At 36.9% G+C, this 20,519-nt stretch overlaps 4 protein-coding genes across 5 annotated transcripts in view; 2 read left to right on the top strand and 2 right to left on the bottom strand.

Moving 5' to 3' along the window:
• Positions 1–4,766, bottom strand: part of LOC107666725 (oxysterol-binding protein-related protein 10-like) — a 51,981-nt gene extending 47,215 nt beyond the window's left edge. Inside the window, exon 1 of the mRNA XM_016458158.1 lies at positions 4,413–4,766. Coding sequence (XP_016313644.1) covers positions 4,413–4,624 — 212 coding nt within the window. The 5' untranslated portion in view covers positions 4,625–4,766. The remainder of the gene's footprint in view (positions 1–4,412) is intronic.
• Positions 4,767–5,644: 878 nt separating this feature from the next.
• gpd1l (glycerol-3-phosphate dehydrogenase 1 like) lies at positions 5,645–14,272 on the top strand. Its single transcript, XM_016458253.1, has 8 exons — positions 5,645–5,834; positions 6,230–6,407; positions 6,757–6,897; positions 8,102–8,240; positions 8,341–8,453; positions 9,894–10,130; positions 10,275–10,381; positions 12,663–14,272. Exons 1-8 carry the CDS (start codon positions 5,791–5,793, stop codon positions 12,757–12,759), a joined length of 1,056 nt encoding a protein of 351 aa, XP_016313739.1. The 5' UTR covers positions 5,645–5,790; the 3' UTR covers positions 12,760–14,272.
• A 1,079-nt stretch (positions 14,273–15,351) lies between these two features.
• On the bottom strand, positions 15,352–17,053 carry kiaa1143 (KIAA1143 ortholog). The gene is made up of 3 exons (XM_016458259.1): positions 16,804–17,053; positions 16,501–16,645; positions 15,352–15,636 (listed from the first exon to the last, which is right to left on the bottom strand). The coding sequence occupies exons 1-3, from the start codon at positions 16,909–16,911 to the stop codon at positions 15,434–15,436; spliced, it is 456 nt and encodes a 151-aa protein (XP_016313745.1). The 5' UTR covers positions 16,912–17,053; the 3' UTR covers positions 15,352–15,433.
• Positions 17,054–18,055: 1,002 nt separating this feature from the next.
• Positions 18,056–19,819, top strand: tmem42a (transmembrane protein 42a). 2 transcript variants are annotated; one of them, XM_016458257.1, is made up of 3 exons: positions 18,056–18,504; positions 18,895–19,041; positions 19,124–19,819. In XM_016458257.1, exons 1-3 carry the CDS (start codon positions 18,328–18,330, stop codon positions 19,265–19,267), a joined length of 468 nt encoding a protein of 155 aa, XP_016313743.1. In that variant the 5' UTR covers positions 18,056–18,327; the 3' UTR covers positions 19,268–19,819. The 2 variants fall into 2 exon arrangements, with proteins under 2 accessions (XP_016313743.1, XP_016313744.1); XM_016458258.1 differs by lacking the exon at positions 18,056–18,504 and adding an exon at positions 18,539–18,815.
• Positions 19,820–20,519: the final 700 nt, after the last annotated feature.

Below are 20,519 nucleotides of genomic sequence, written 5' to 3'. Positions count from 1 at the left end.
CGCTGGACGTAAACAGCATATGCTGTTCTCTGCATCATGCATCACAGGGATACACTGTTTTCGTTCAGATCAAATCACAACAAAGTAGGAAACAGATGACGCAGCTGGCGGATATTCTCCAAAATTACAAATTGTTCAATAAAGTGTTGTTGTTGGGTTTGTTTGTGCATAAAAAGTATTCTCGTAGATTCGTATAATTGCGGTTGAACCACTGATGTCACATGGATTGTTTTACTGATCTCCTTGCTACGTTTCTGGACCTGGGAACATTTCAGTTGTGTTGCTGTCTATGCAGGGTCACAGCTCTCAGATTCCATCAAAAATATCTTAAAATATCTTTGTTCCGAAGATGAATGAAGATCTTACGGGTTTGAAACGACATGAGGGTGAGTAATTAATGTCATAATTTTCATTTTTTGGTGAACTAACCCTTTAAGAGCTGCACAAGTAAAATGAACAGTATGAGTGGGGTTGGACATTTTTATGAAAAGGGATAAATCAAGCATATAAATTAATTTAAAACGTATAAATATACTATTACTGTCTTAATTGTTTAGATTTTTAGAAGGCGCATTAACTTGTTTCTTATTTACAACTCTGTGTTTGCTGCGTAAAAACATGATTTGATATTTGCATTGATCTGACCATAAACAGCAAGAAAGGCTTATTGGAAATGCAAATTCATTTTATGCCACGAGGTGGCGCTTTAGGAGCACTGAAATATTGTGGTTTCCCGGTAACGGCTGTACACAAAGCAGCTCTGCCCATTTTGACTTGAAACCATGCAGCAGCTTATATTTATTCAATGACATCATTGCCTTTTGAAGTTTAATCCAGCCATATCGCGACTCTTGTCTTTCCGTCCCCAATTGTAAGACCTCTTGAAATTATAATTAAGACATTTCTTATACCATTTAACGTAGTTAAAACTTTTTATGGCCTTAAGTTTGATACAACTCACTTTAGGAGTTTTTAAGGACCCGCGGGAGATCTGTATTTAAGATAGCCCGTCGGGCAGAGTGGTGATACATTTTGGTAGCCTGACTGGAAAACACAAAAGCCCCGGGACGTCGGGCTAGCGATTTTGCAAGCCCTGATGATTTATTTTTGCTGTTTTTTGCCTTTTTATTTTTTATAGTTTTTTGACAGGAAGCAAAATGGAAGAGAGAGAGAGAGTGCGCTTCGCTCAAACTGCTTCATCTGCTGGGGCTTATCAGCTTCTCTGAGGGTAAGAGAGAGAGAGAGAGAGAGAGGGGGGTGGGGTGGGGGGTGGTTAGGATTAGGAAAAGTCAGCGAGCTGGGTCTCGAACACGGGACGGCTGAAACACAACGGCACTATATGTCGGCACGCTACTATTGGCGCCAATGTGTTTATTTTGTTTTTGAGAGGAAAGCTCGCAGCACATATCTCTATATTCATCTAAATGCGCTCTCAGCCGTGTGGGGATGTTCGCTAACAGTAAAGAGCTGCTTGTGTACATCAAACTGAGAAATCAAAATTGTGTTCCACCTTGGTAAAAATCTAATTTCAGGGGGATGTTTCGCTTTAACCCATGGCAGCAGTATAAAAGCAGCCCAGTTCCACTTAAAAAAAGACTTGGCAACACTGTCGGCACTGACAGACTAGTGGTTAGTGCACTGACACATAGTGCAACTGCAACTCTGGCAACCCAAGTTCGAGTCCCGACTCATGGTCCTTTGCTAATCCCATTCCCAACTCTCCACCCCATGCTTTATTCTCTACTGTCCACTAAAAGCATGAACCCCCCCCCAAAAAAAGAACGACAATTATAGACTTGGCAACACCGTCCAAAATATTTTCATAAGCGCAATGTTTTTTCTTCTGTTGGGGTCATATTAAATAAAGCGACTATTCGGCAACAAAAATATTTGTTTTTTTGTTGATAATGTCGACTAATCATTTCAGCCCTAAACTGCACTGTTCTTGTTGGTTGCCAGGGCGTTGTTATGCAGTTCCTAAAGTGATCTGTGTGGTTTTACTGTGTTGATATGAGGTTCCTAACATGTTCTTGCTGGTTGCCAGAGTGTAGCTATGAGTTTGTGGATTCTTTCCATCCATTTTATTATATGCCAGGTGAAAATACAAAGTCTTTTTATTTGTTTATTTTTATTTATGTCTGTAACAGAAACGTGAGAGTTACAATATATGCCAAAGTTTACTACTTAAGGGGTTTGTTAAAAAGTATGAGCAATAGTACCAGTGATGCTTGCCTTAGAAATAAACTACATACAGCTAGTACAACTGGCTAAAATCAAAAAAGCACATGAGAGTTTTATGGTGACCATTATTACGGTCTCTCTCCTTTCCTTCCTCATTATTCGTGATGCATTACATGCCACGTCTGGTTCCCCACTGTCAGAGCCAACCAGAGAGGTGCTTTATACGGGATCATAACTCTGCAGGGAATGAATTGTAATCATGCGGTTTGGGTGCTATAACACAACAGTCACCCTCTCTTAGTAAAAAATGGATGTGCTGCCAATTTCACTTCCACGGTCTCTCTGATGGGGTCTCTGAAAGCTAGACAAAGACACATCATTATTTTAAAAAGCAGCTAAAAGTATGAAGATCAAAGAGGTAACAAATGCATTGCTTTTGATGGCGGAGGACAGACGATCACTGTGGACCTTTGGTGACATTTGCTTACATAACCTCATCCCCTAGTATGATTCAACACAAAAAAGACATTGTGTTATATATCCCCTCACCCTTAAAAAACAGAATAAAAATGATGATAATATTATAATAATTCAACATCATATTAAAAATACTTTAATATAATAATCCTGATATAAAAAAAATATATAAAAAATATATAAAAAAAATATCAATTGTTTTATTTATTTGTATATTTGAATAACATTTGTATTTTTTTAATCAATTTATTTTTTAAAAAGGGGACATAACCTCTTACTTGTGGTCAGATTTCATATATGCTGGTATGGCGCAATGTATAATACAGTAAAACTGCAGTAAAGACTATTTAAATGTAATTTAAAAATGCATGGTACTTCAAAGAATACCCTGGCATATTAAGTGACATGATCAATCTCTAACTGTGCTAACATGTAACATATGTTCAGTGGTGAATTAATGAAATCTGTGATAGCCATTCTCTTAGTGGTTCTATTCAGTTAGTTATTCTCTCCAAGGTCCAATTCTCATCAGGTCAAAGTATTGAGTGGTGTGGAAACCTCTCTCTCTCAAACACACACCCACAAATCATTAAGCACTAAACAGTGACTAGTGCTGAGGTTAACGTGAGGGCTATTTCTGAGCCATTGCGGAGGGCGGCTGGACTAAGCAACAGAATGAGCACAACATTATGGATGTGAGGGATTTCCCATCACGGATGAGTCATAGTCTCTCCCAGATGCAAGAGCCTTCACTGTGGGCTGTGCTGCACTCAACCCTGCAGCACACACAACCATGAAATCTGACAAAAACAAAAAAACCTCCCGCTTTCAATGAGAGCCTCTTGCTTTGGAGTGTTTCTGCATAGCTCAGCTGGTAAAGAGCTCATTTCACATTTAGATTCCTGACCACAAATAGACCCTTTCATTGTGGGAAGGTCCTTTAAAACAGAGGACAATATCATGAAATCATGACCTTTCAGATCACTGATGTCCAAGACCTTCTTAATTATCTCAGACTAGATTTTGTGTTATTATGTAGAGAAATAACCTTCATACTAATGCAATTTTACTATACTATGCAAATCTGCAATGAGCCTGTAGGATAAATCAAATCATAAGAGAATATTACATAACACCAGAACTTAGATAACAGGTAGGCAAACTAAGGGGTGTGATCTCCATCTTCCATCTCAAAAGATTTCATCAGATTATACAAAATGCAACATCACTAAAATATGACATGGACAGTGTCAAAAACAACTTTTTTAACTCTACACACACACACACACACACACACACACACACACACATATATATATATATATATTAACCACACTTTGATTTTTTCATGCATGATGTCATAATGGATCGAAATATATTAATTTCATTTTTTATACTGCTATCTCTGACAAAAACTTAATCAAACACGATCTTTAGGTGGGTGGATAAAGCTGCCCAGATGTTCAGCATCAACAGAGGGAGAAACCGAAAAAATGTAAACAATGAAAGATATGATTTCATTCATGTATAGCGTCATAATGCACGGAAATTTCCCGCGTTCTGTTTATTGCTGGAAGATGACGTGTCTTCATTCTTTGATCCAGATACTGGGTGTCATGGAAATGATGGAATGATATGATCAGAAATGCCCAGCATGTGAAAAATCTGGACTATAAATCTACCATGAAAAACATTTGTCATCCCCTATGAGTTTAAAAGTTGTCAAGTGTGAGCAAACGCCAGAAACTCTTTACCTGTTCTGCCAGCCTTGTAGTAAATTGGTATATTTGTTCAAAACCCCCTCCAAGTGTCTCTTTTGGGTCTGAGACGGGTGAGTGTCCGAGACAGCCCCTGTTCCGGGACTATACGAGCCGCTTCTTGCCTGTCTGTGTGCGGGATTCCCCAGATCCGCGGACCACTTTCCTTTACTGCTCCCTGAATGCGACACGTTCAACGTTTTTTCCATGATTATTCCAAACTCTGGATCATACAATGTGACGGTTCAAAATCCAAAGCACAGTTTCAAAAGCAAAACAAAGATACTGCTGAAAATTATCATCGTATGGAGAGGAGGTGACTGGAGATTATTTTCATTTTTTCTCTTGCTGGCTTGCCTGGGACTCTTTAATGGGCTTCTCCGCGTTTCCATTGGAATCAGTGTGTGGTCACTCCCCTCCCGCGCTCCACCGACAGGAATGCTGCGCTCGTGAATGTGAATATGATGGTTGAACGTAAATCCACGCCCCCTCATTATCATACGTACGGAAAAACAGCATTAATAATTAAAAAACACAGAAGTAAATGAATTGAAGTAATAAATATATTAAATTCAATATTAATAAAACAAATACAATTTATATAAATAAATTAATAACAAAATAAAAATGTCAATTTGCAGATATCAGCTTATGATTACCTACCTAATGATTTTTAATTTTTTTATTTTCTGTATTATGCTATGTGTTCTTTGAGAAGGAAATTACACTACTGTAATATTTTTTTTTTTACTTTTTTTCACACATTAAAAATATATTTTTAATAACGTGTTTTTATATTGTCGCAGTTTTAAACCTTCAACAAATCATGTTTTTATAACAGATTATGATTAAATTTGTGGGTCTTTTGTAAAATTCTATCAAGTCTGCATAAAGGCATTTGAACAGTGGCACAAACAGAGAGAAGACGAGAGAAAAAAGAAAGAAATAACCCCATTATGCAGATTTTGTCCTCGATACGGTATTTCTTTAAAACTATGAGTAACGTATGCATTAATATAATAGATATTAATGTAATTCGCTATTAAGGAATATTGTTCACAATGTATTCTGTTATAAGCTTCAATCTACCATAAGTAGAGTAAACAATTAGTTCCACACCTAATGAATTGCGGTATACACATAAACTTGGCCAGTCTGTGTCACGGTTTTTACAGCGACTATTTTAGGCAGCGAAAAGTAACCTGTGGGACCAAAAGAAAAACTACAACTCCCATAATCCCCAGCCATCGTTGATGACGCAGCCAAAAGGCGACCAACACGTTCCCTCCCACCGAGTAACTGCTTGACTTTATAGTATTATTACCTATATTGTTTACTTGAAACACTTATCCACTTGTGAAAAGCAAAGGTGGTTATGGCTGCTCCGCTGAAAGTATGTATTGTTGGTTCAGGAAACTGGTGAGTATGAACGTGTAATGATTAAATATGATAAATATGTGATTGGTAATGAGATTAATATACAGAACATATGGCGTGGACCAACTGTTGTAGCTCAGACATGACTTGCTTAGACTAGTGCACAAGTTTAATTCCCTATAAGAAACAGCAGTTACAGTGAGCTGATATTCCGATCCATATGTTAAGCATTATTATTCTGGGCAAAATCAAGTGATTAATGACTTAACTGCATTGATCTGAAGATCTGCACTGCATGCTGTATATGCTCATTTGACTGCAGCTGGCAAAGCAGCTTCTCGGAGTTGTAAACCCTGCTTGGAATGCCTGAGTGAACTGCTGTTTAACAACAGACTGGCATTTTGATTAAAGATACTGTTGTGATTTTCTGTGCCAAGGGGCTCTGCAATTGCAAGAATTATTGGCACCAATGCACAGAAACTCCAGCGCTTTGCCACCACAGTCAAGATGTGGGTTTATGAAGAAATGGTCAAGGAGAGAAAGCTCTCTGAGATCATCAACACAGAACACGAGAATGTCAAATACCTTCCAGGCTACACACTCCCAGAGAATGTGGTAAGACAGTTCCCTAATAGTTGTTAAATAATAATAATTGTGGATAATAATTCTATTTTTGTAAAGAAATTATGGTAAATACTGTGTAAAATAATACATAAGTGTCATTTGCATTTTTTTGCAATTTAATAATGATTAAGAAAGATAATAATAGATATAACAGATCCATGTGAAAATTAAATATTGCATTTGAAATTGATATTAGTCTTTCTCATTTGCATGCTTGCCATCTGTTGACTATCATTTGAAACAAAATCTTCTCTTGCATACCATTCTGCATAAATATAGTCTTGTTCAAGCTTGCTAGGGTGTGGATATAAGCATCAGATTTCTGGTGTTTCTTTTGTAGGTTGCGGTGCCGCAGCTTCGGGAAGCCGCAGAAGGTGCCGACCTCCTGGTTTTCGTTGTCCCTCATCAGTTTATCCGGAAACTGTGCGATGAGATTGTGGGCTGTGTTTCGGATAAGGCTCGTGGAATTACATTAATCAAAGTAAGAATGCTCTGCATTGTACAGTATATAATTGTAATGCTTTTTGAAGGGGGTTTACAAAGGTAAGGTTTTGTCGTTGTTTAACTATAACCTGATGCGGATTTGACAGCAGCCTTGAAACCAACTTGGTAACCTAGTTTTAAACTAGATAGTGGGTGTCAATTAGGCAGTAATTTGTCTAAAAATATTACTTTGCTTTATCAAATAAATTTTATTTTTAATGTGTTATGGAAGGGGGAAAAGTGTTTGTCTAAAATGTGGTCTAGACACTTTTCCCCTTCAGTAATATTATCAAATTAATTTTAAAGTAATATAAATGTATTTTTAAGTTTGAAAACAGAGATAGTTTACTACAGAGATATTTAGCTAAATTATTTATTTATTTTAAAAAAGGTTGCGCTCAGATTAATTTGGCTTAAAAAAACTGAAGGGCTATAAATGAGCATGATGATTCTTCTCAAAATGCATTTTCATAATGAACCAATGAGTTACCACACAAACAGACAAACAATATGGAACAAAATGTCCATCAATGACAAATTATGTAATTGTCTAAATAATTAAATAATATTGCTGTATACCTTCTGTATTATACTCAGCAATGTGCCAAAAAAATGCTTCCCGTGGCTGTTTTTGATTTAATATTCCAAGTTTTGGTCAAACCTTGTGCGTCCTCTTCCATGCAGACAGGATGTTCGGGAATGAACAATGCTGAGAAGTCTCTGACTTGATGTCTTTTTAAAAGTGCACCATATGTGGAGTGAATCATGGGTAAAAAACGGCCCTCTGGCCTGCTGGCAATCTCTTTGTGTGCAATTTATCTCCTGGTGCCAGTTTGTCTCCTCTGTTACTGGCTGTGCTGCACAGCGATGCATCTCTGCAGTTATACCTCACCAAATTAGATTTATCCTTTCCACTTCACTATTTGAAAAGTAGCCTAGTTTCTTACAGGGTTACCTGTTTAATTTTAAAAGATATGGTTTGTTTGTTCTCTTTTTCACATTTCTACCTGTTTCTTGTGTATGCATTTCACCTCCTTTATTATTTTTGTTCTGCGTTGGTGTTCCTCCTCATTTTTTGAGTCATTAGGCAAAGATGGTCCAAACAGCTGTGCTCCAGAGTTATATCTACTGAGGGGGAAATAGTGTGATGCTACATTAAAAAGGCATTGGTGTTGATGGACTCCTTTTTTATTTCTTTGTAGGGCATTGATGAAGGACCAGAAGGATTGAAGCTCATCTCTGATATAATTCGGGAAAAAATGGGCATTGATGTCAGTGTCCTAATGGGGGCCAACATTGCCAATGAAGTGGCAGCTGAGAAGTTCTGTGAGAGCACCATTGGTAAGTGAAAAGTGTTCTGTAGGTAGCATTGCATTCTAGCAACTAAACATGTTAAAAACCACCAGGGGCAAACTCAACAGATATTTTCTTCGATCCACAGGCAGCAAGGTGTTGGAGAACGGACTCTTGTTCAAAGAGCTCCTGCAGACGCCTAACTTCAGAATCACTGTGGTGGATGATGCTGACACAGTAGAGCTCTGTGGAGCCCTCAAGGTAAATATCAGTCTTGTCTCGTTGCTCATCCCAGGGGAAATATCTTGATTCTGGCACCTGAGATGCAGGGCTTCGGGGGCACGACTCAGACCTCTGTGCAAAGAAGAGCTTGCGTGGCTGAATTTACAATTAGATGCTGTAAGGCTGCTGTCTTCCTCGTAAATACATTGTAAAAATCGTTGTAATATTGACAGGCTTTGACAAATACTTTGGGTTATTTACAGCTTAAAGGGTTGGTTCATCTGAAACTGAAAATTCTGTTTTCGTTCACTCACCCTCATGTCGTCCTAAACCTGTGTGACTCTCTTTCTTCTGTGGAACACAAATTACATTTTTGTCCATACAATAGAAATCAGTGGTAACCAAAATTGCTTGGTTCCCAACATTCTTCGAAACATCTTTCTGCAGAAAAAAAGAAAAACATCATACATGTTTGAAACGACATGAAAGTGAGTAAATGGTGACAGAATTGTCATTGTTCCAAACCTATGTATGTCACGATAGAAGAAATGTTGAATAAACAATGAACTGACAACTATTTTCCCCTTATAATGAAAGTGAATGAATTTGGGCTGTTGACCTCCAAAAAGACAGAAAAGCACCATTACAATATACAAAGTAGTCTATATGAGTCTTCTGAAGCCATATAATGGCTTAGTTTGATAAACAGACCCAAATTTAAGTTGTTATTCACTTATAAGCTTTCCCTCTGCTGAAAATGTGGACTTCTGTGTTGTTTAAATCTTAAAGGTGTAATATGATGTTGCTAAAAAGAACATTATTTGGTGTAATGAAATGTTTATGCGGTTTAAGGTTCAAAAAACACGTTATTTTCCACATACTGTACATTATTGTTTCTCCTCTATGCCCCGCCTTTCTGAAACGCATCGATTTTTAAAAAGCTCATCGGTCTGAAAAGCGAGGTGTGCTGTGATTGGCCAGCTATCCAGTGCGTTGTGATTTGCCGAATACCTCAAGCATGTGACAGAAATGTTACGCCCCTTACCATACTGTCAGGTCGTGTCCTGGCCGGAGCGACGAGACACAAACATTAAAACCCATTATAATCGAGGCATTTCTTTCTTGTGTGGAATTTCTTTTTACGCTTTGCTGAAATTTCAGCTTTTCCATCACAGGAATAAATTACATTTTAAAATATATTAAAATAGAAAACATTTTATTATTAATTGTAATACTATTTCACAATATTACTGTTTGTTACTGTATTTTTAATCAAATAAATGCAGCCTTGGTGAGCATAAGATACTTCTTTCAAAAACATTTGAATGATAGTGTATCAAAAACTAGAATGTGGAATTTTTGCTTTTGTCACTTAAATTATCGGACACTAATTTGTACCATATATATGGAAAGTGCCATATACATTGCACCATTCTGCCATTCTAGTAACCCTTACTTCCTTATTTCACTCGGCTTTAGAACATTGTTGCAGTGGGCGCAGGCTTCTGTGATGGTCTGCAGTGTGGAGACAACACTAAAGCAGCTGTCATTCGTCTGGGATTGATGGAGATGATCGCCTTCACCAAACTCTTCAGCAAAGACGATTCTGTATCCTCCGCCACATTCCTTGAGAGCTGCGGCGTGGCTGACCTCATCACCACCTGCTACGGAGGAAGAAACCGGCGCGTGGCAGAGGCTTTTGCCAGGACAGGGAAGGTAAAAAGAAAACCGATCCATTTTAGCCTTTCATGAATTGCCTAATGGCATGTAATGTACGTTTTATGGATTGAAGGAAGACGCTGGGCATTAGGCACATTTGCTGATGCAGAAAAGATCAATACAGATTTATTTTTCTTTCAGAGCATCGAGGAACTGGAGAAGGAGATGTTAAATGGACAAAAGCTTCAGGGACCATTGACTTCTGCTGAGGTCTATCATATCCTGAAACAGAAGGGCCTAGTGGATAAGTATGTGTAAACGTTTTTTGGCTGTCAGTGCTTATAAATAATAGTCATAATCATATATAATTATATATTTACAATAGCCTTTGTCAGTTGACATGCTCCTGAAATGATGCTCATGTAGGTGACACAGGTTTAAGTCCCAATTCCACCCACCTCCAAACAATTATGGCACTTTATCTAATAAATAAAAATCTAAAAAAAACAAACATTCATGAACCGAAATTTTGTTTTACAAATTTTCAAACACTGATTACACGAAGGGTAATCCTGTTTTGCATGATTATGTTGATTTGATTAGCATGATTTTATAGCAATAAATTCCATACAAAAGAGATCTGACTCTGGAATTGTTTTTTAAATATTCTTCTTTTTAAGGCATAAGTTTATCCCCTGTGGCTGTCATTATGCATTAAAAAGAAGAAAGACATTTCCAGAGTGAAGATCTCTCTACATCTCTCTCTCTTTCTATATCTTTGTATTTGGTCAAATAACTTGGATTTGCTTAAGGAGTGTAGAGATTATTTGTACTATAAATATGGAACAAATTAGTGTCCAATAACATTTTTAAGTTATAAAAACACAAATCCCACATTCTAGATACACTACCATTCAAAAGTTTGGGGTCGGTAAGACTTTTTAAATGTTTGTTTTTTTAAACACAGAAATTAAATACATTTTAAATAATTTTTATCAATTAAATAGATTTTCAAAATTATAACATGATTGTAATTATTGGTTAATGCTATGCTTAGTAATGCTAATGTTTAGTTAATGGTATGTTCATGTTTTCTGGGTGCTTTCACACCTGTAGATCGATTGCTTTGTTCCAAAAAAGGGATTAAAATTATTACAATGTTGCTTTTTAGCAGGAGTCCAGGATTCATCGGAAAACATTTTTAAAATGCACCTACTAGGAAGAAGAGCAATAAGACGGCATTATAAAATGAAAAAGTGCGCTTTTTTATTTTGAATGGTGAAGACGTGCTCACCCACAGACATTCACAGGTTCATTTTGAAGTATTAGCAAAACAACAAAGCTAATGCTTTTCACGGAACTTACGTAATTACCCATTATACATTGTGATATATCTTGGTTCGTTGGTCCGTTAGATCGGATTGCTTTCTCACTACAACCGAACCGCTCCAGAGTTCGTTTTCAATCGAGCCGAGACCACCTCGTTCAGGCGATCTCGGACCGATTGTTTTGGCGCGGATCCGGGCGCGATTGCCGTGTTCACACATGCCCAAACGAACCGAGCTAAGGGGGGAAACGCGCCAGGTGTGAAAGCAAAAAATGATCTAGCATTCACTACCATTCAAAAGTTTGGGGTTTGTAATTTTTTTAAAGTGGGAGAAGAAGGAATTCATACTTTTATTTAGCAAGGACATAGTGAACTGATTAAAAGTGACAAAGCTATTTAAATGTTACAATAGATTTCTGTTTAAGATAAATGCTGTTTGTTTGAACTTTCTATTCATCAGTGAATCCTGAAAGAAAATGTATCACAGTTTCTACAAAAATATTTAGCAGAGCTACTGTTTTCAACATTGATAATAAGAAAGCACCAAATCAACATATGTGACCCTGGAGCACAAAATCAGTCATAAGTAGCACGGGTATATTTGTAGCAATAGCCAAAAATACATTGTATGGGTCAAAATTATTGATTTTTCTTTTATGCCAAAAAATCATTAGGACATTAAGTAAAGGTCATGTTCCATGAAGATATTTTGTAAATTTTCCTTTGATAAATATATCAAAACTTCATTTTTGATTAGTAATATGCATTGCTAAGGACTTAATTTAAACAACTTTAAAAGCAATTTTCTCAATATTTGGATTTTTTTTGCACCCTCAGATTCCAGATATTCAAATAGTTGTATCTCGGCCAAATATTGTCCTAGCCTAACAAATCATACATCAATGGAAAAATTGACCCTTATGACTGGTTTTGTGGTCCAGGGTCACATATTAAAATGATTTCTGAAGTGTCTTGTGACACTGAAGACTGGAGTAATGGCTGCTGAAAATTCAGATTTGCCATCACAGGATCTTGCTTGAAAAATCAATAGGACACTAATTTGTATCCTATTTATGGAACGTGCTGGATACATTGCACCATTCCTCATACATGTCATACTGTAGTAGACTGTCTTATTCAGAGTGACTTTTCTACTGCAGTGTCAGTCCACCTGGAGCAACCTGGGGGCTAAATGACTTGCTGTGTTCTGTCTAGATGCATTTGCAAAATTGGTGACATCTCAAATCTACATTATTCTCCAGGTTCCCACTGTTCACGGCTGTTTATCAGATCTGTTTCGAGGGCAAACCAGTTCAGGACATGATCACCTGCCTGCAGAGCCATCCAGAGCACCTGTGAGAGTACCACAGTGTCCCCCTTCTCCACCGTCCATCCCCTATGTTCTGTTAGGTGGTCCTACCTCCAACATTTCTCATTTTCTTCCTTTTTTTTTTTTTTTACTTAATATACTCATACAATGTTATATTTTAAAGTTCTCTTTTTGTCCCAGGTCCAATTTTACACTAATGGTTAGGCTTGAACTCAGGGGTTTGTTTCCAAACTAGCAGGTTTTGTTGTTATCATACATGACAGTGTACTCAAAGAGATTTTTCAGAAAAGCCATGTGTTGTTATCTATTCTGTTTGAGCCTTTATGGCATTTTTTACCATTTTCTCTCTGTCTGACTGCCCTCTTGTGGATGGCCCACAATATCACCTCACTGACAGACGAGATGAAATGCCTCTTTTTAAATGACGATAGAGATCTCATCATAGAGGCTCACTACACGTCCAAATTGAGAGCAACACGACAAGACTAGAACACCTCCTTTACAATCTTTAAGATCCTGTAGAACCAGCACAATACCAGTGTTTGATACTTTTATACATCGACGAAAAGCTAGGTTTAAAACTTTCGTTATTTCAGCTCTAATTGCTTAGTTTCATACTGATAAATGTTGAAACTGCCATTTACACTGAACATTTTGGGTCATGGTAGATGAAGTAAAACTAGATTTCTGTGAAGATGCCTTTTAACTCCTCACTGGTCAGGAACAGCTATCACAGGTCAACGAATACTTGAATGGAATTTTTTGTTTTGTTTTAAAGGACAATATATTCTATAAAAGGGGCTCAAGTCAGTCACCTCAATTTCCCAGCAACCCCCTTTTAAGACTAAGTGCTTTCAAGACAAGGGGAACATAAAAACGTGTTATAGAATGACATAGTTGTCTTTTTATCATGTTACAGTAAAAATAATACAGTGTTGCATATCTAAGCTGCAAGAATGCATTGGAAGCCCCAATCATTGAAGCCCTAAATAGTAACCGTTTTAGCATCCAGAAAAGCTGATCAACTACCATATCTAAATAACTCACATTTCTATGAAGATTAGCATTAAAATACTAATGAAATCTTTAGTTGTACTATGAAAAAAATGAAGGAATGATTTAGTAAGATCTGGGGTTTTCAAATGAGGGAGTGTATTACGGGAGCAGCTAGTGTTTGGATCCATAAATTGCCTTCTTTTTTAGCACTATACTGTGCTTATAGCTCTGTTAGGTCATACCTAACTCAAGACTATCTCTTAGCATGTATCTGTTACAGTGTGTCATATTATTCCGGTGTTGTTTTTATTATTTTCAGAGTTTAATTCATACTACAAGTATTCAGCTGTGGAAATGTTGCAGTGTACTGAGTCTAACACTCCAGTGGATTAACTATATATGTATTCATGTTGATATATGAACCCGTCCTGTTTTTTTTTTCTTCTGAGAATGAGATTATTTTTGCAAGTTGTGTGTTCTAACAAATGTCAACAAGGCTGAATGTTGAAACAAATGCTGCTTTTGAAAGTAACCAATAAAGTAATCTCTGTGCTAAATATTTGTTCGATTAAGTATTTATATTGGTTTAAATGTGAAGCAACATTGTAACTGCAACATTTTAAGATCTTAAAGTAGCATAAAATAGTCCCATGTTAGGCTGTAGCCCACAAGTAATGAAGATAAGGAACTGAAAACTCCATTAAAATGGTGGTTTATGAAACTTCTGGAATCACAAAATTAATTGTGGTTCATTTATGTACCTATAGCACTACTGGTTCCTAATATATATATATATATATATATATATATATATATATACTATAATATATATATTATATAAAGTTGTTAATATTGTATAGGGGTCCTTTAGACTATCGTTTTAGACATTGGGGCGGCTTTTGAGTAAAAAAACGTTGAGAACCACAACATACAAAGGAAGTTATTCGTATATTAATATCAGTGTATCTCTTATGTGCCAACTACTGTTGGTTGTATTTAGTCCTCCTTTCCTAAAGTGTCATTTTACTCGACCTGATAAGATTGATAAAGTACCCTATTTACATTTTTAAAGACATTCCTTCCTGAACAGACACGATTTATATTCAAAACACTTTTTCAAAATTTCAGTTGCAGCACAAGATAAATGGTGGTAAAAACATTTTATTCCAGAATGCATGCTTTTTCTTTCCTCAAAATGTACTTCATAATAAAATACAACCCCAAATGTCCCAGAATCAGGGAGTTTTGAGTGTCAACAGTTTACAAAACAAAAACCTAAAACAATAAAAGGAAGCTGAACAGCTCCTTTATAGAAGCCATATCTGTACAATCTGTTGGATTTTATGAGAGATTTCTATGAAACATTTAATAGCATCTTTGAAATCATATTTGCATTTCTAATTGACCCAGATGTTTTTGTTTCTTTCCATCCATCATCACCATAGTCTTTCAAAAGTGTCATTAATGACAATTATGATAATGTAAAATAAATCATATATTGTTACTTCCTACCTACACTGTTATCATAATGACTCATGTTTTATAAAACTATATCATAACAAATAAGCTGCATGGATTTGACCAATCTCACAAACATCTATTTTACACACACACACAGACATATATTTTTTTAAAAGAGCAGATTGGTCTTTGCAAGAAGCAGTCCAAGACAATCTGACTCAAATAGATGCTTGTATCCCTGTCAAGCTAGTCTTCCTCATCATCATCATCATCACCAAAAGACAGCAGGCTGTTGTTCTTCACCTTCACACCAGCTTTTGACTCTTTCTTCTCACCATCCTCACTTTTCTTCTTCTTGCTAGAGCTAGCAGTAATGCCTTCGAATTTATCAGAGGAGCGTTTGACAGGCTTCTTAAAGACGATCTTCCCATCCGGTGGAGGCTGTTCATCTGGAGAAAATGAAAGCATTTACTTTAATGAATGACTTTATACTTGCTGAACACCAGAACATTAGGGAAGACTGGAGTGATTTTTTACTTTTTCTGTCATAACTCGGACTACTAAAAAAATCGACCTGCCATCCTTTGCTACAAGAAACATTTATATGTGTCAAAACTAAATCGGTCACCAACAGATTTAGAAATAGTATTACATTTAAAAAGGCAGATATAATCAGAAGTTAAATATTATATATTTATAATATTAAATAGGGATACAAAACACTTCAGTCTATCAATGTAGTCTTTACTACAGTTAGTCTACAATGGAAACAGACTCTTATTTCATAACTTTTGAGAACAGCCACTAAGCAGTTTAAATACTCAAAATGAGTGCAATTTCACAGCAAGACCAGAAAGATTGCATAATTATCATCTTTTCATTGCTACGCAAGTATTACCAAGTCCCTCACCAACCACATTCAGAGCAACAGTCACCAAATGTGCAGGACCAAAATATTTGATTAACTAAATACATATTAAGATTAAATACCAAAATATTTTAGTTTCATTAAAATTAAGCTTTTTATTAATATTATTTGTAACATCTTTTAATATGAATACTGTACCAATATTTATAGTATTCGATTTATGAAAGAACTAGTAATAAGTTATGAAATGTTTAAATAATAAATATTGCATTTTTATTCATGGAATGTTAAATATGTACCTTTAATTATTCTTTTGTGTAATTTCATTGAGATAATTATTGCATTTTGAGTATTTTGGTCCACCATCATATATGGGTCGATGAGAAGCTCAGAACTGCATGAAAGATATGGTTTGATCGCTATTTTTTGGGTCTCTGTGCATTACCTTTGTTTGAATCCTTTGTATCTTTTGTGATTTTCATAACCTCTTCAGCACTCAGATCTCCCTTTTTCAAGACCACGACCTGCGGCAGCTCGTCCTCCCGATCACTGTCACCACTGTCTTCATCTAACTGCGGCATCTGCTGCTTCTGCAACAACAACATTCATTTGGTATTCCATTTCCGACAACAAAAATGAATGCAATAAATGTTTCGTATGAAAACCTAGTGAGCTGCCTACAGACAACATTGTATAGACATGCGTTCAGGCAGCACTGTTTTACGCTGAGGCACGATTAAACACTTACTTTAGTCTCCACTGTCGGCCCTTCTTTAAAACCAACATCATTTTTGAATTTCTTCAGAAAAGATGGTTCGGCTGGCTTCACCCATGATACATTACCCTTTTTACTCATTGTGTTTCAGTTCAAATCAGTCTGATTAATTGTAAATGCGCTTACAAACACGAAACACTCAAGATCCAGGCGCGTGAAGTTTGCGTTCATGCAGCCTCATCAATACGCGTCTGTAAACGACCAATCAGCGCTTTCTCTGTTTCCTACATTGGGATCTAAATGTTACTTGCTAACAATTTGTCATTACAAGTTCTTTCCTCAAGAGGCGCTTGGTGGCTCAGAAAGCCGAAATCTCCACTGAGCTACGCTCATATCACAAAGTGTTTTTTTAGCTTATTGGAGACATTGGTACACTAATACGTGGAACGATGGATTTTAAATATATAGTTTTTTAATGGTTATTATAAGTTTTACAAGCTAAAAAAAAAAAAAATTCTTAAGCCATAATCACAAACAAACGGCTGTGATTATATCATTATGAAAAGCGTTGAGAAAAGTAACACTGCTCACATAAAGCCTACACATTCTTCAGCAGTGAAAATAATTTCCGCCCAAATAATTTCTCTTCAACATTAAAAAGCAATTAAACTGAAAATCGAGAGGCAACCTCCCGCTCTCTCTCGCGAAGCCAACAAGGAAGTGACTTAAACTGTAATTCATCGACTGGCCGCTAGAGGCTGGCTGCAAAAGGGAGTCAATCCCATAGACTCCCCATGTTAAAATGGCCAACTTTACAGCAGAAAAAAAACGTTTACAGCCTGGTTCAAAAAATGATTTTGGTCTATATAGCTAATTTTGCCCTTCATGACAACTGTGAGGGGGGTGAATTTTTTTATAACTCATCCGTTTAAATTATATTAAGCCTTAAATTTCTGCATAATTAAGGGCGTGGCCACTTGAGTGATAGGCGGATTGCCGCTGCTGTCACCGCCGTCGCGCTAGGTGGGCGTGGTTTCAGCATCTGCATAATTAAGGGTGTGGCCACTTGAGTGACAGGTGGATTGCCGCTGCAGTCACCACCGTCGCGCTAGGTGGGTGTGGTTTCAGCAGCCAGCACCCACCTCTTTACCCATTTTCGATTATCCAGGAGTGACGCGCGGTGACGCACTGCCAAGATGGCGACGGCTGGCTCCGCCTACTTTAGGCTTCAAAATGCTTGTCGGAAGTCTACGGGTTACGTCACGGACACTACGTACATGTTTTTATACAGTCTATGCTGAAAATACATGATATACATATTTGAAATACGACATTCTTGTTTAGAACTAGCAACAACGCAAGCTCAAGTCCCGCCCATTTAATGACTACCGTGTTTTTAATGCTGGCTGTCTCTCTTTACCTGAGTGATTTATTTCTGTGATGCACAGTATAGGAAGTTTCATTATCATTTTATGTATTAAAATGCAAAATATGGCGGTAAAATAATACTGTTATCCCAGTCGAGTCTGAGTGACTCAGTCGGACCGAGCTGGAATTATGTTGCCTGGCGTGTTTTATGCCTTAATGGCGGGGTTTCTAGCAGCTTTAGCATCATCTTCTGCTAAGTTGTCCCTGGGTGCTGTTTATCTGAAAGATGTGTGTGAAACAGGGCTGAAGATCTGGACAGATGGGCAGGAGAACACTGATGGATTTGATACCACAGCTTGTGACTGGGTGAGAAGTGTTCTATATATGCAACTATAGGAAGTTTCATTATCATTTTATGTATTAAAATGCAAAATATGGCGGTAAAATAATACTGTTATCACAGTCGAGTCTGAGTGACTCAGTCGGACCGAGCTGGAATTATGTTGCCTGGCGTGTTTTATGCCTTAATGGCGGGGTTTCTAGCAGCTTTAGCATCATCTTCTGCTAAGTTGTCCCTGGGTGCTGTTTATCTTAAAGATATGTGTGAAACAGGGCTGAAGATCTGGACAGATGGACAGGAGAACACTGATGGAGTTGATACCACAGCTTGTGACTGGGTAAGAAGTGTTCTATATATGCAACTATGTTTAAATTAACATAATGTCATTGTAATGAACACGATGTCATTGATTACAGTTACATATACCCCTGCGGCTGCTTTGTGGTGGTCTTCTGTTCACCTGCAATGCTGTGATGTGGACCTTCTTCGCCAAAGCACTCAGGCACTCGTCTTCCTCTGCCCGGGCCACTGTGACCACCACTGCCTCAAATTTTATCTCCTCTGTGAGTCCCCCCTCCCCCCTCAAACCCTCAAATTCATTTGAGAAAGCAGTTATTTAATGATTTAATATGGTCTTTTTTCCAGGCTTTTCTTGGACATGTGATCTTTGGTGAAACTCATGCCACGCTGTGGTGGGTTGGTATCATTTTGACCCTGACAGGGCTTTACGTCTTGCATGGATCAACTCCTCAGGCTCCACAGGAAAATGTGGATAAGAAATATGATTGACAGAATAATACAGGGAGCAACAATTCCTTATCCAATGCTTGAAGTGAAATCAGTCAAGTGAAAGGCCGTGAAAGAGCTAATAAGAATTATGCAGTTGTATGATAGAATTATCTATGCTAAATTTAAATATTTTTTCTGTCGTAGGATTGCTTTTGTTGTTAATAATGTGAAAAATTACATGATGCAGCCTTGAAATGTGTATGACTTTGAGCCTATAGTTATGCAATGGACTTGCTCTATATCTTGCCTCAATCATGTGGGTTACTTACAAGTTTTTTAATAAATCAGTTTACACTCTTGTTTATTACTATGACCTGAAATATGTTTATGACATATACATGCTTTGCTGGAAATTTTTACCAGATGCAGCTGTGGATCTGAAATGAAATTTTGTTTCACCTCTCAACTTTCTCTGAAACATCCTTTTTCAATTCCAAGTCTTCCAAAGTAAAACTTGAACTAGCACTCCAGACAGAACAATGTAGTCAAAAGGATGCACACACTGATAGTGTTTAAATGTTTTTGGTTATTAAATGACTATTGTGTGTCAAACCACTGACCTGGACTCTATTTTAAAGGGAAACTCAACCACAAAAGCAGCATCTATTGAGCACAGCAGGACATTGTCATGTATTCTACTCAGAAATCACATCTGAAAGTTGACCTGGCACTACGCAGGTGTATAATAGCCCACCTGCAACCATACACTTTTATTCAAACAACAATGGACTTGTAAAACCAGCACATTTATCTGAAGAAGCTTAAATCGAAAGTGTGCAGCCACTGGAAACATCAGATAATGGAAAAAATCCAGAACATAACAAATAACAATAATGTAGCCAGTAATGGAAAGATGTACAGTTAGTAAGGCCATAAATACAATAAAAAGAAAGAACAATGCCATAGAACAACAAAATTGTAAAATATCAGTAAAATCCTGGGATGATACAGTAAGTCTTACATGCATTTTTGCTAATTATGGAAAAGGCACGAAGGGTCTATAAATGAGCACCATGTTTTTATATTGTCAGATTCTGCACCTGAATTTGTATTTTCATTGGTTTGCAGCCATTTCATTAGTGTTTCAATGCCAGGCGATTTAAAAAAAAAAAATCTTGTGATATAGTAAGGCATTTCATACATATACAGTACACAACTATTTAACTGCAATGATGCATCTTTATAGTGTCCTATAGGAAATAATTCACTTACAGCTACTTAATACAGTATTATTAATATCCTAGGTCTTATA

This window comes from Sinocyclocheilus anshuiensis, unplaced genomic scaffold (genome assembly GCF_001515605.1).
Source record: "Sinocyclocheilus anshuiensis isolate Anshui unplaced genomic scaffold, SAMN03320099.WGS_v1.1 scaffold267, whole genome shotgun sequence".
Lineage (NCBI taxonomy): Eukaryota > Metazoa > Chordata > Actinopteri > Cypriniformes > Cyprinidae > Sinocyclocheilus > Sinocyclocheilus anshuiensis.
Note: the sequence above shows the minus strand (reverse complement) of the source record. Positions and strands in the feature narration are given on the sequence as shown.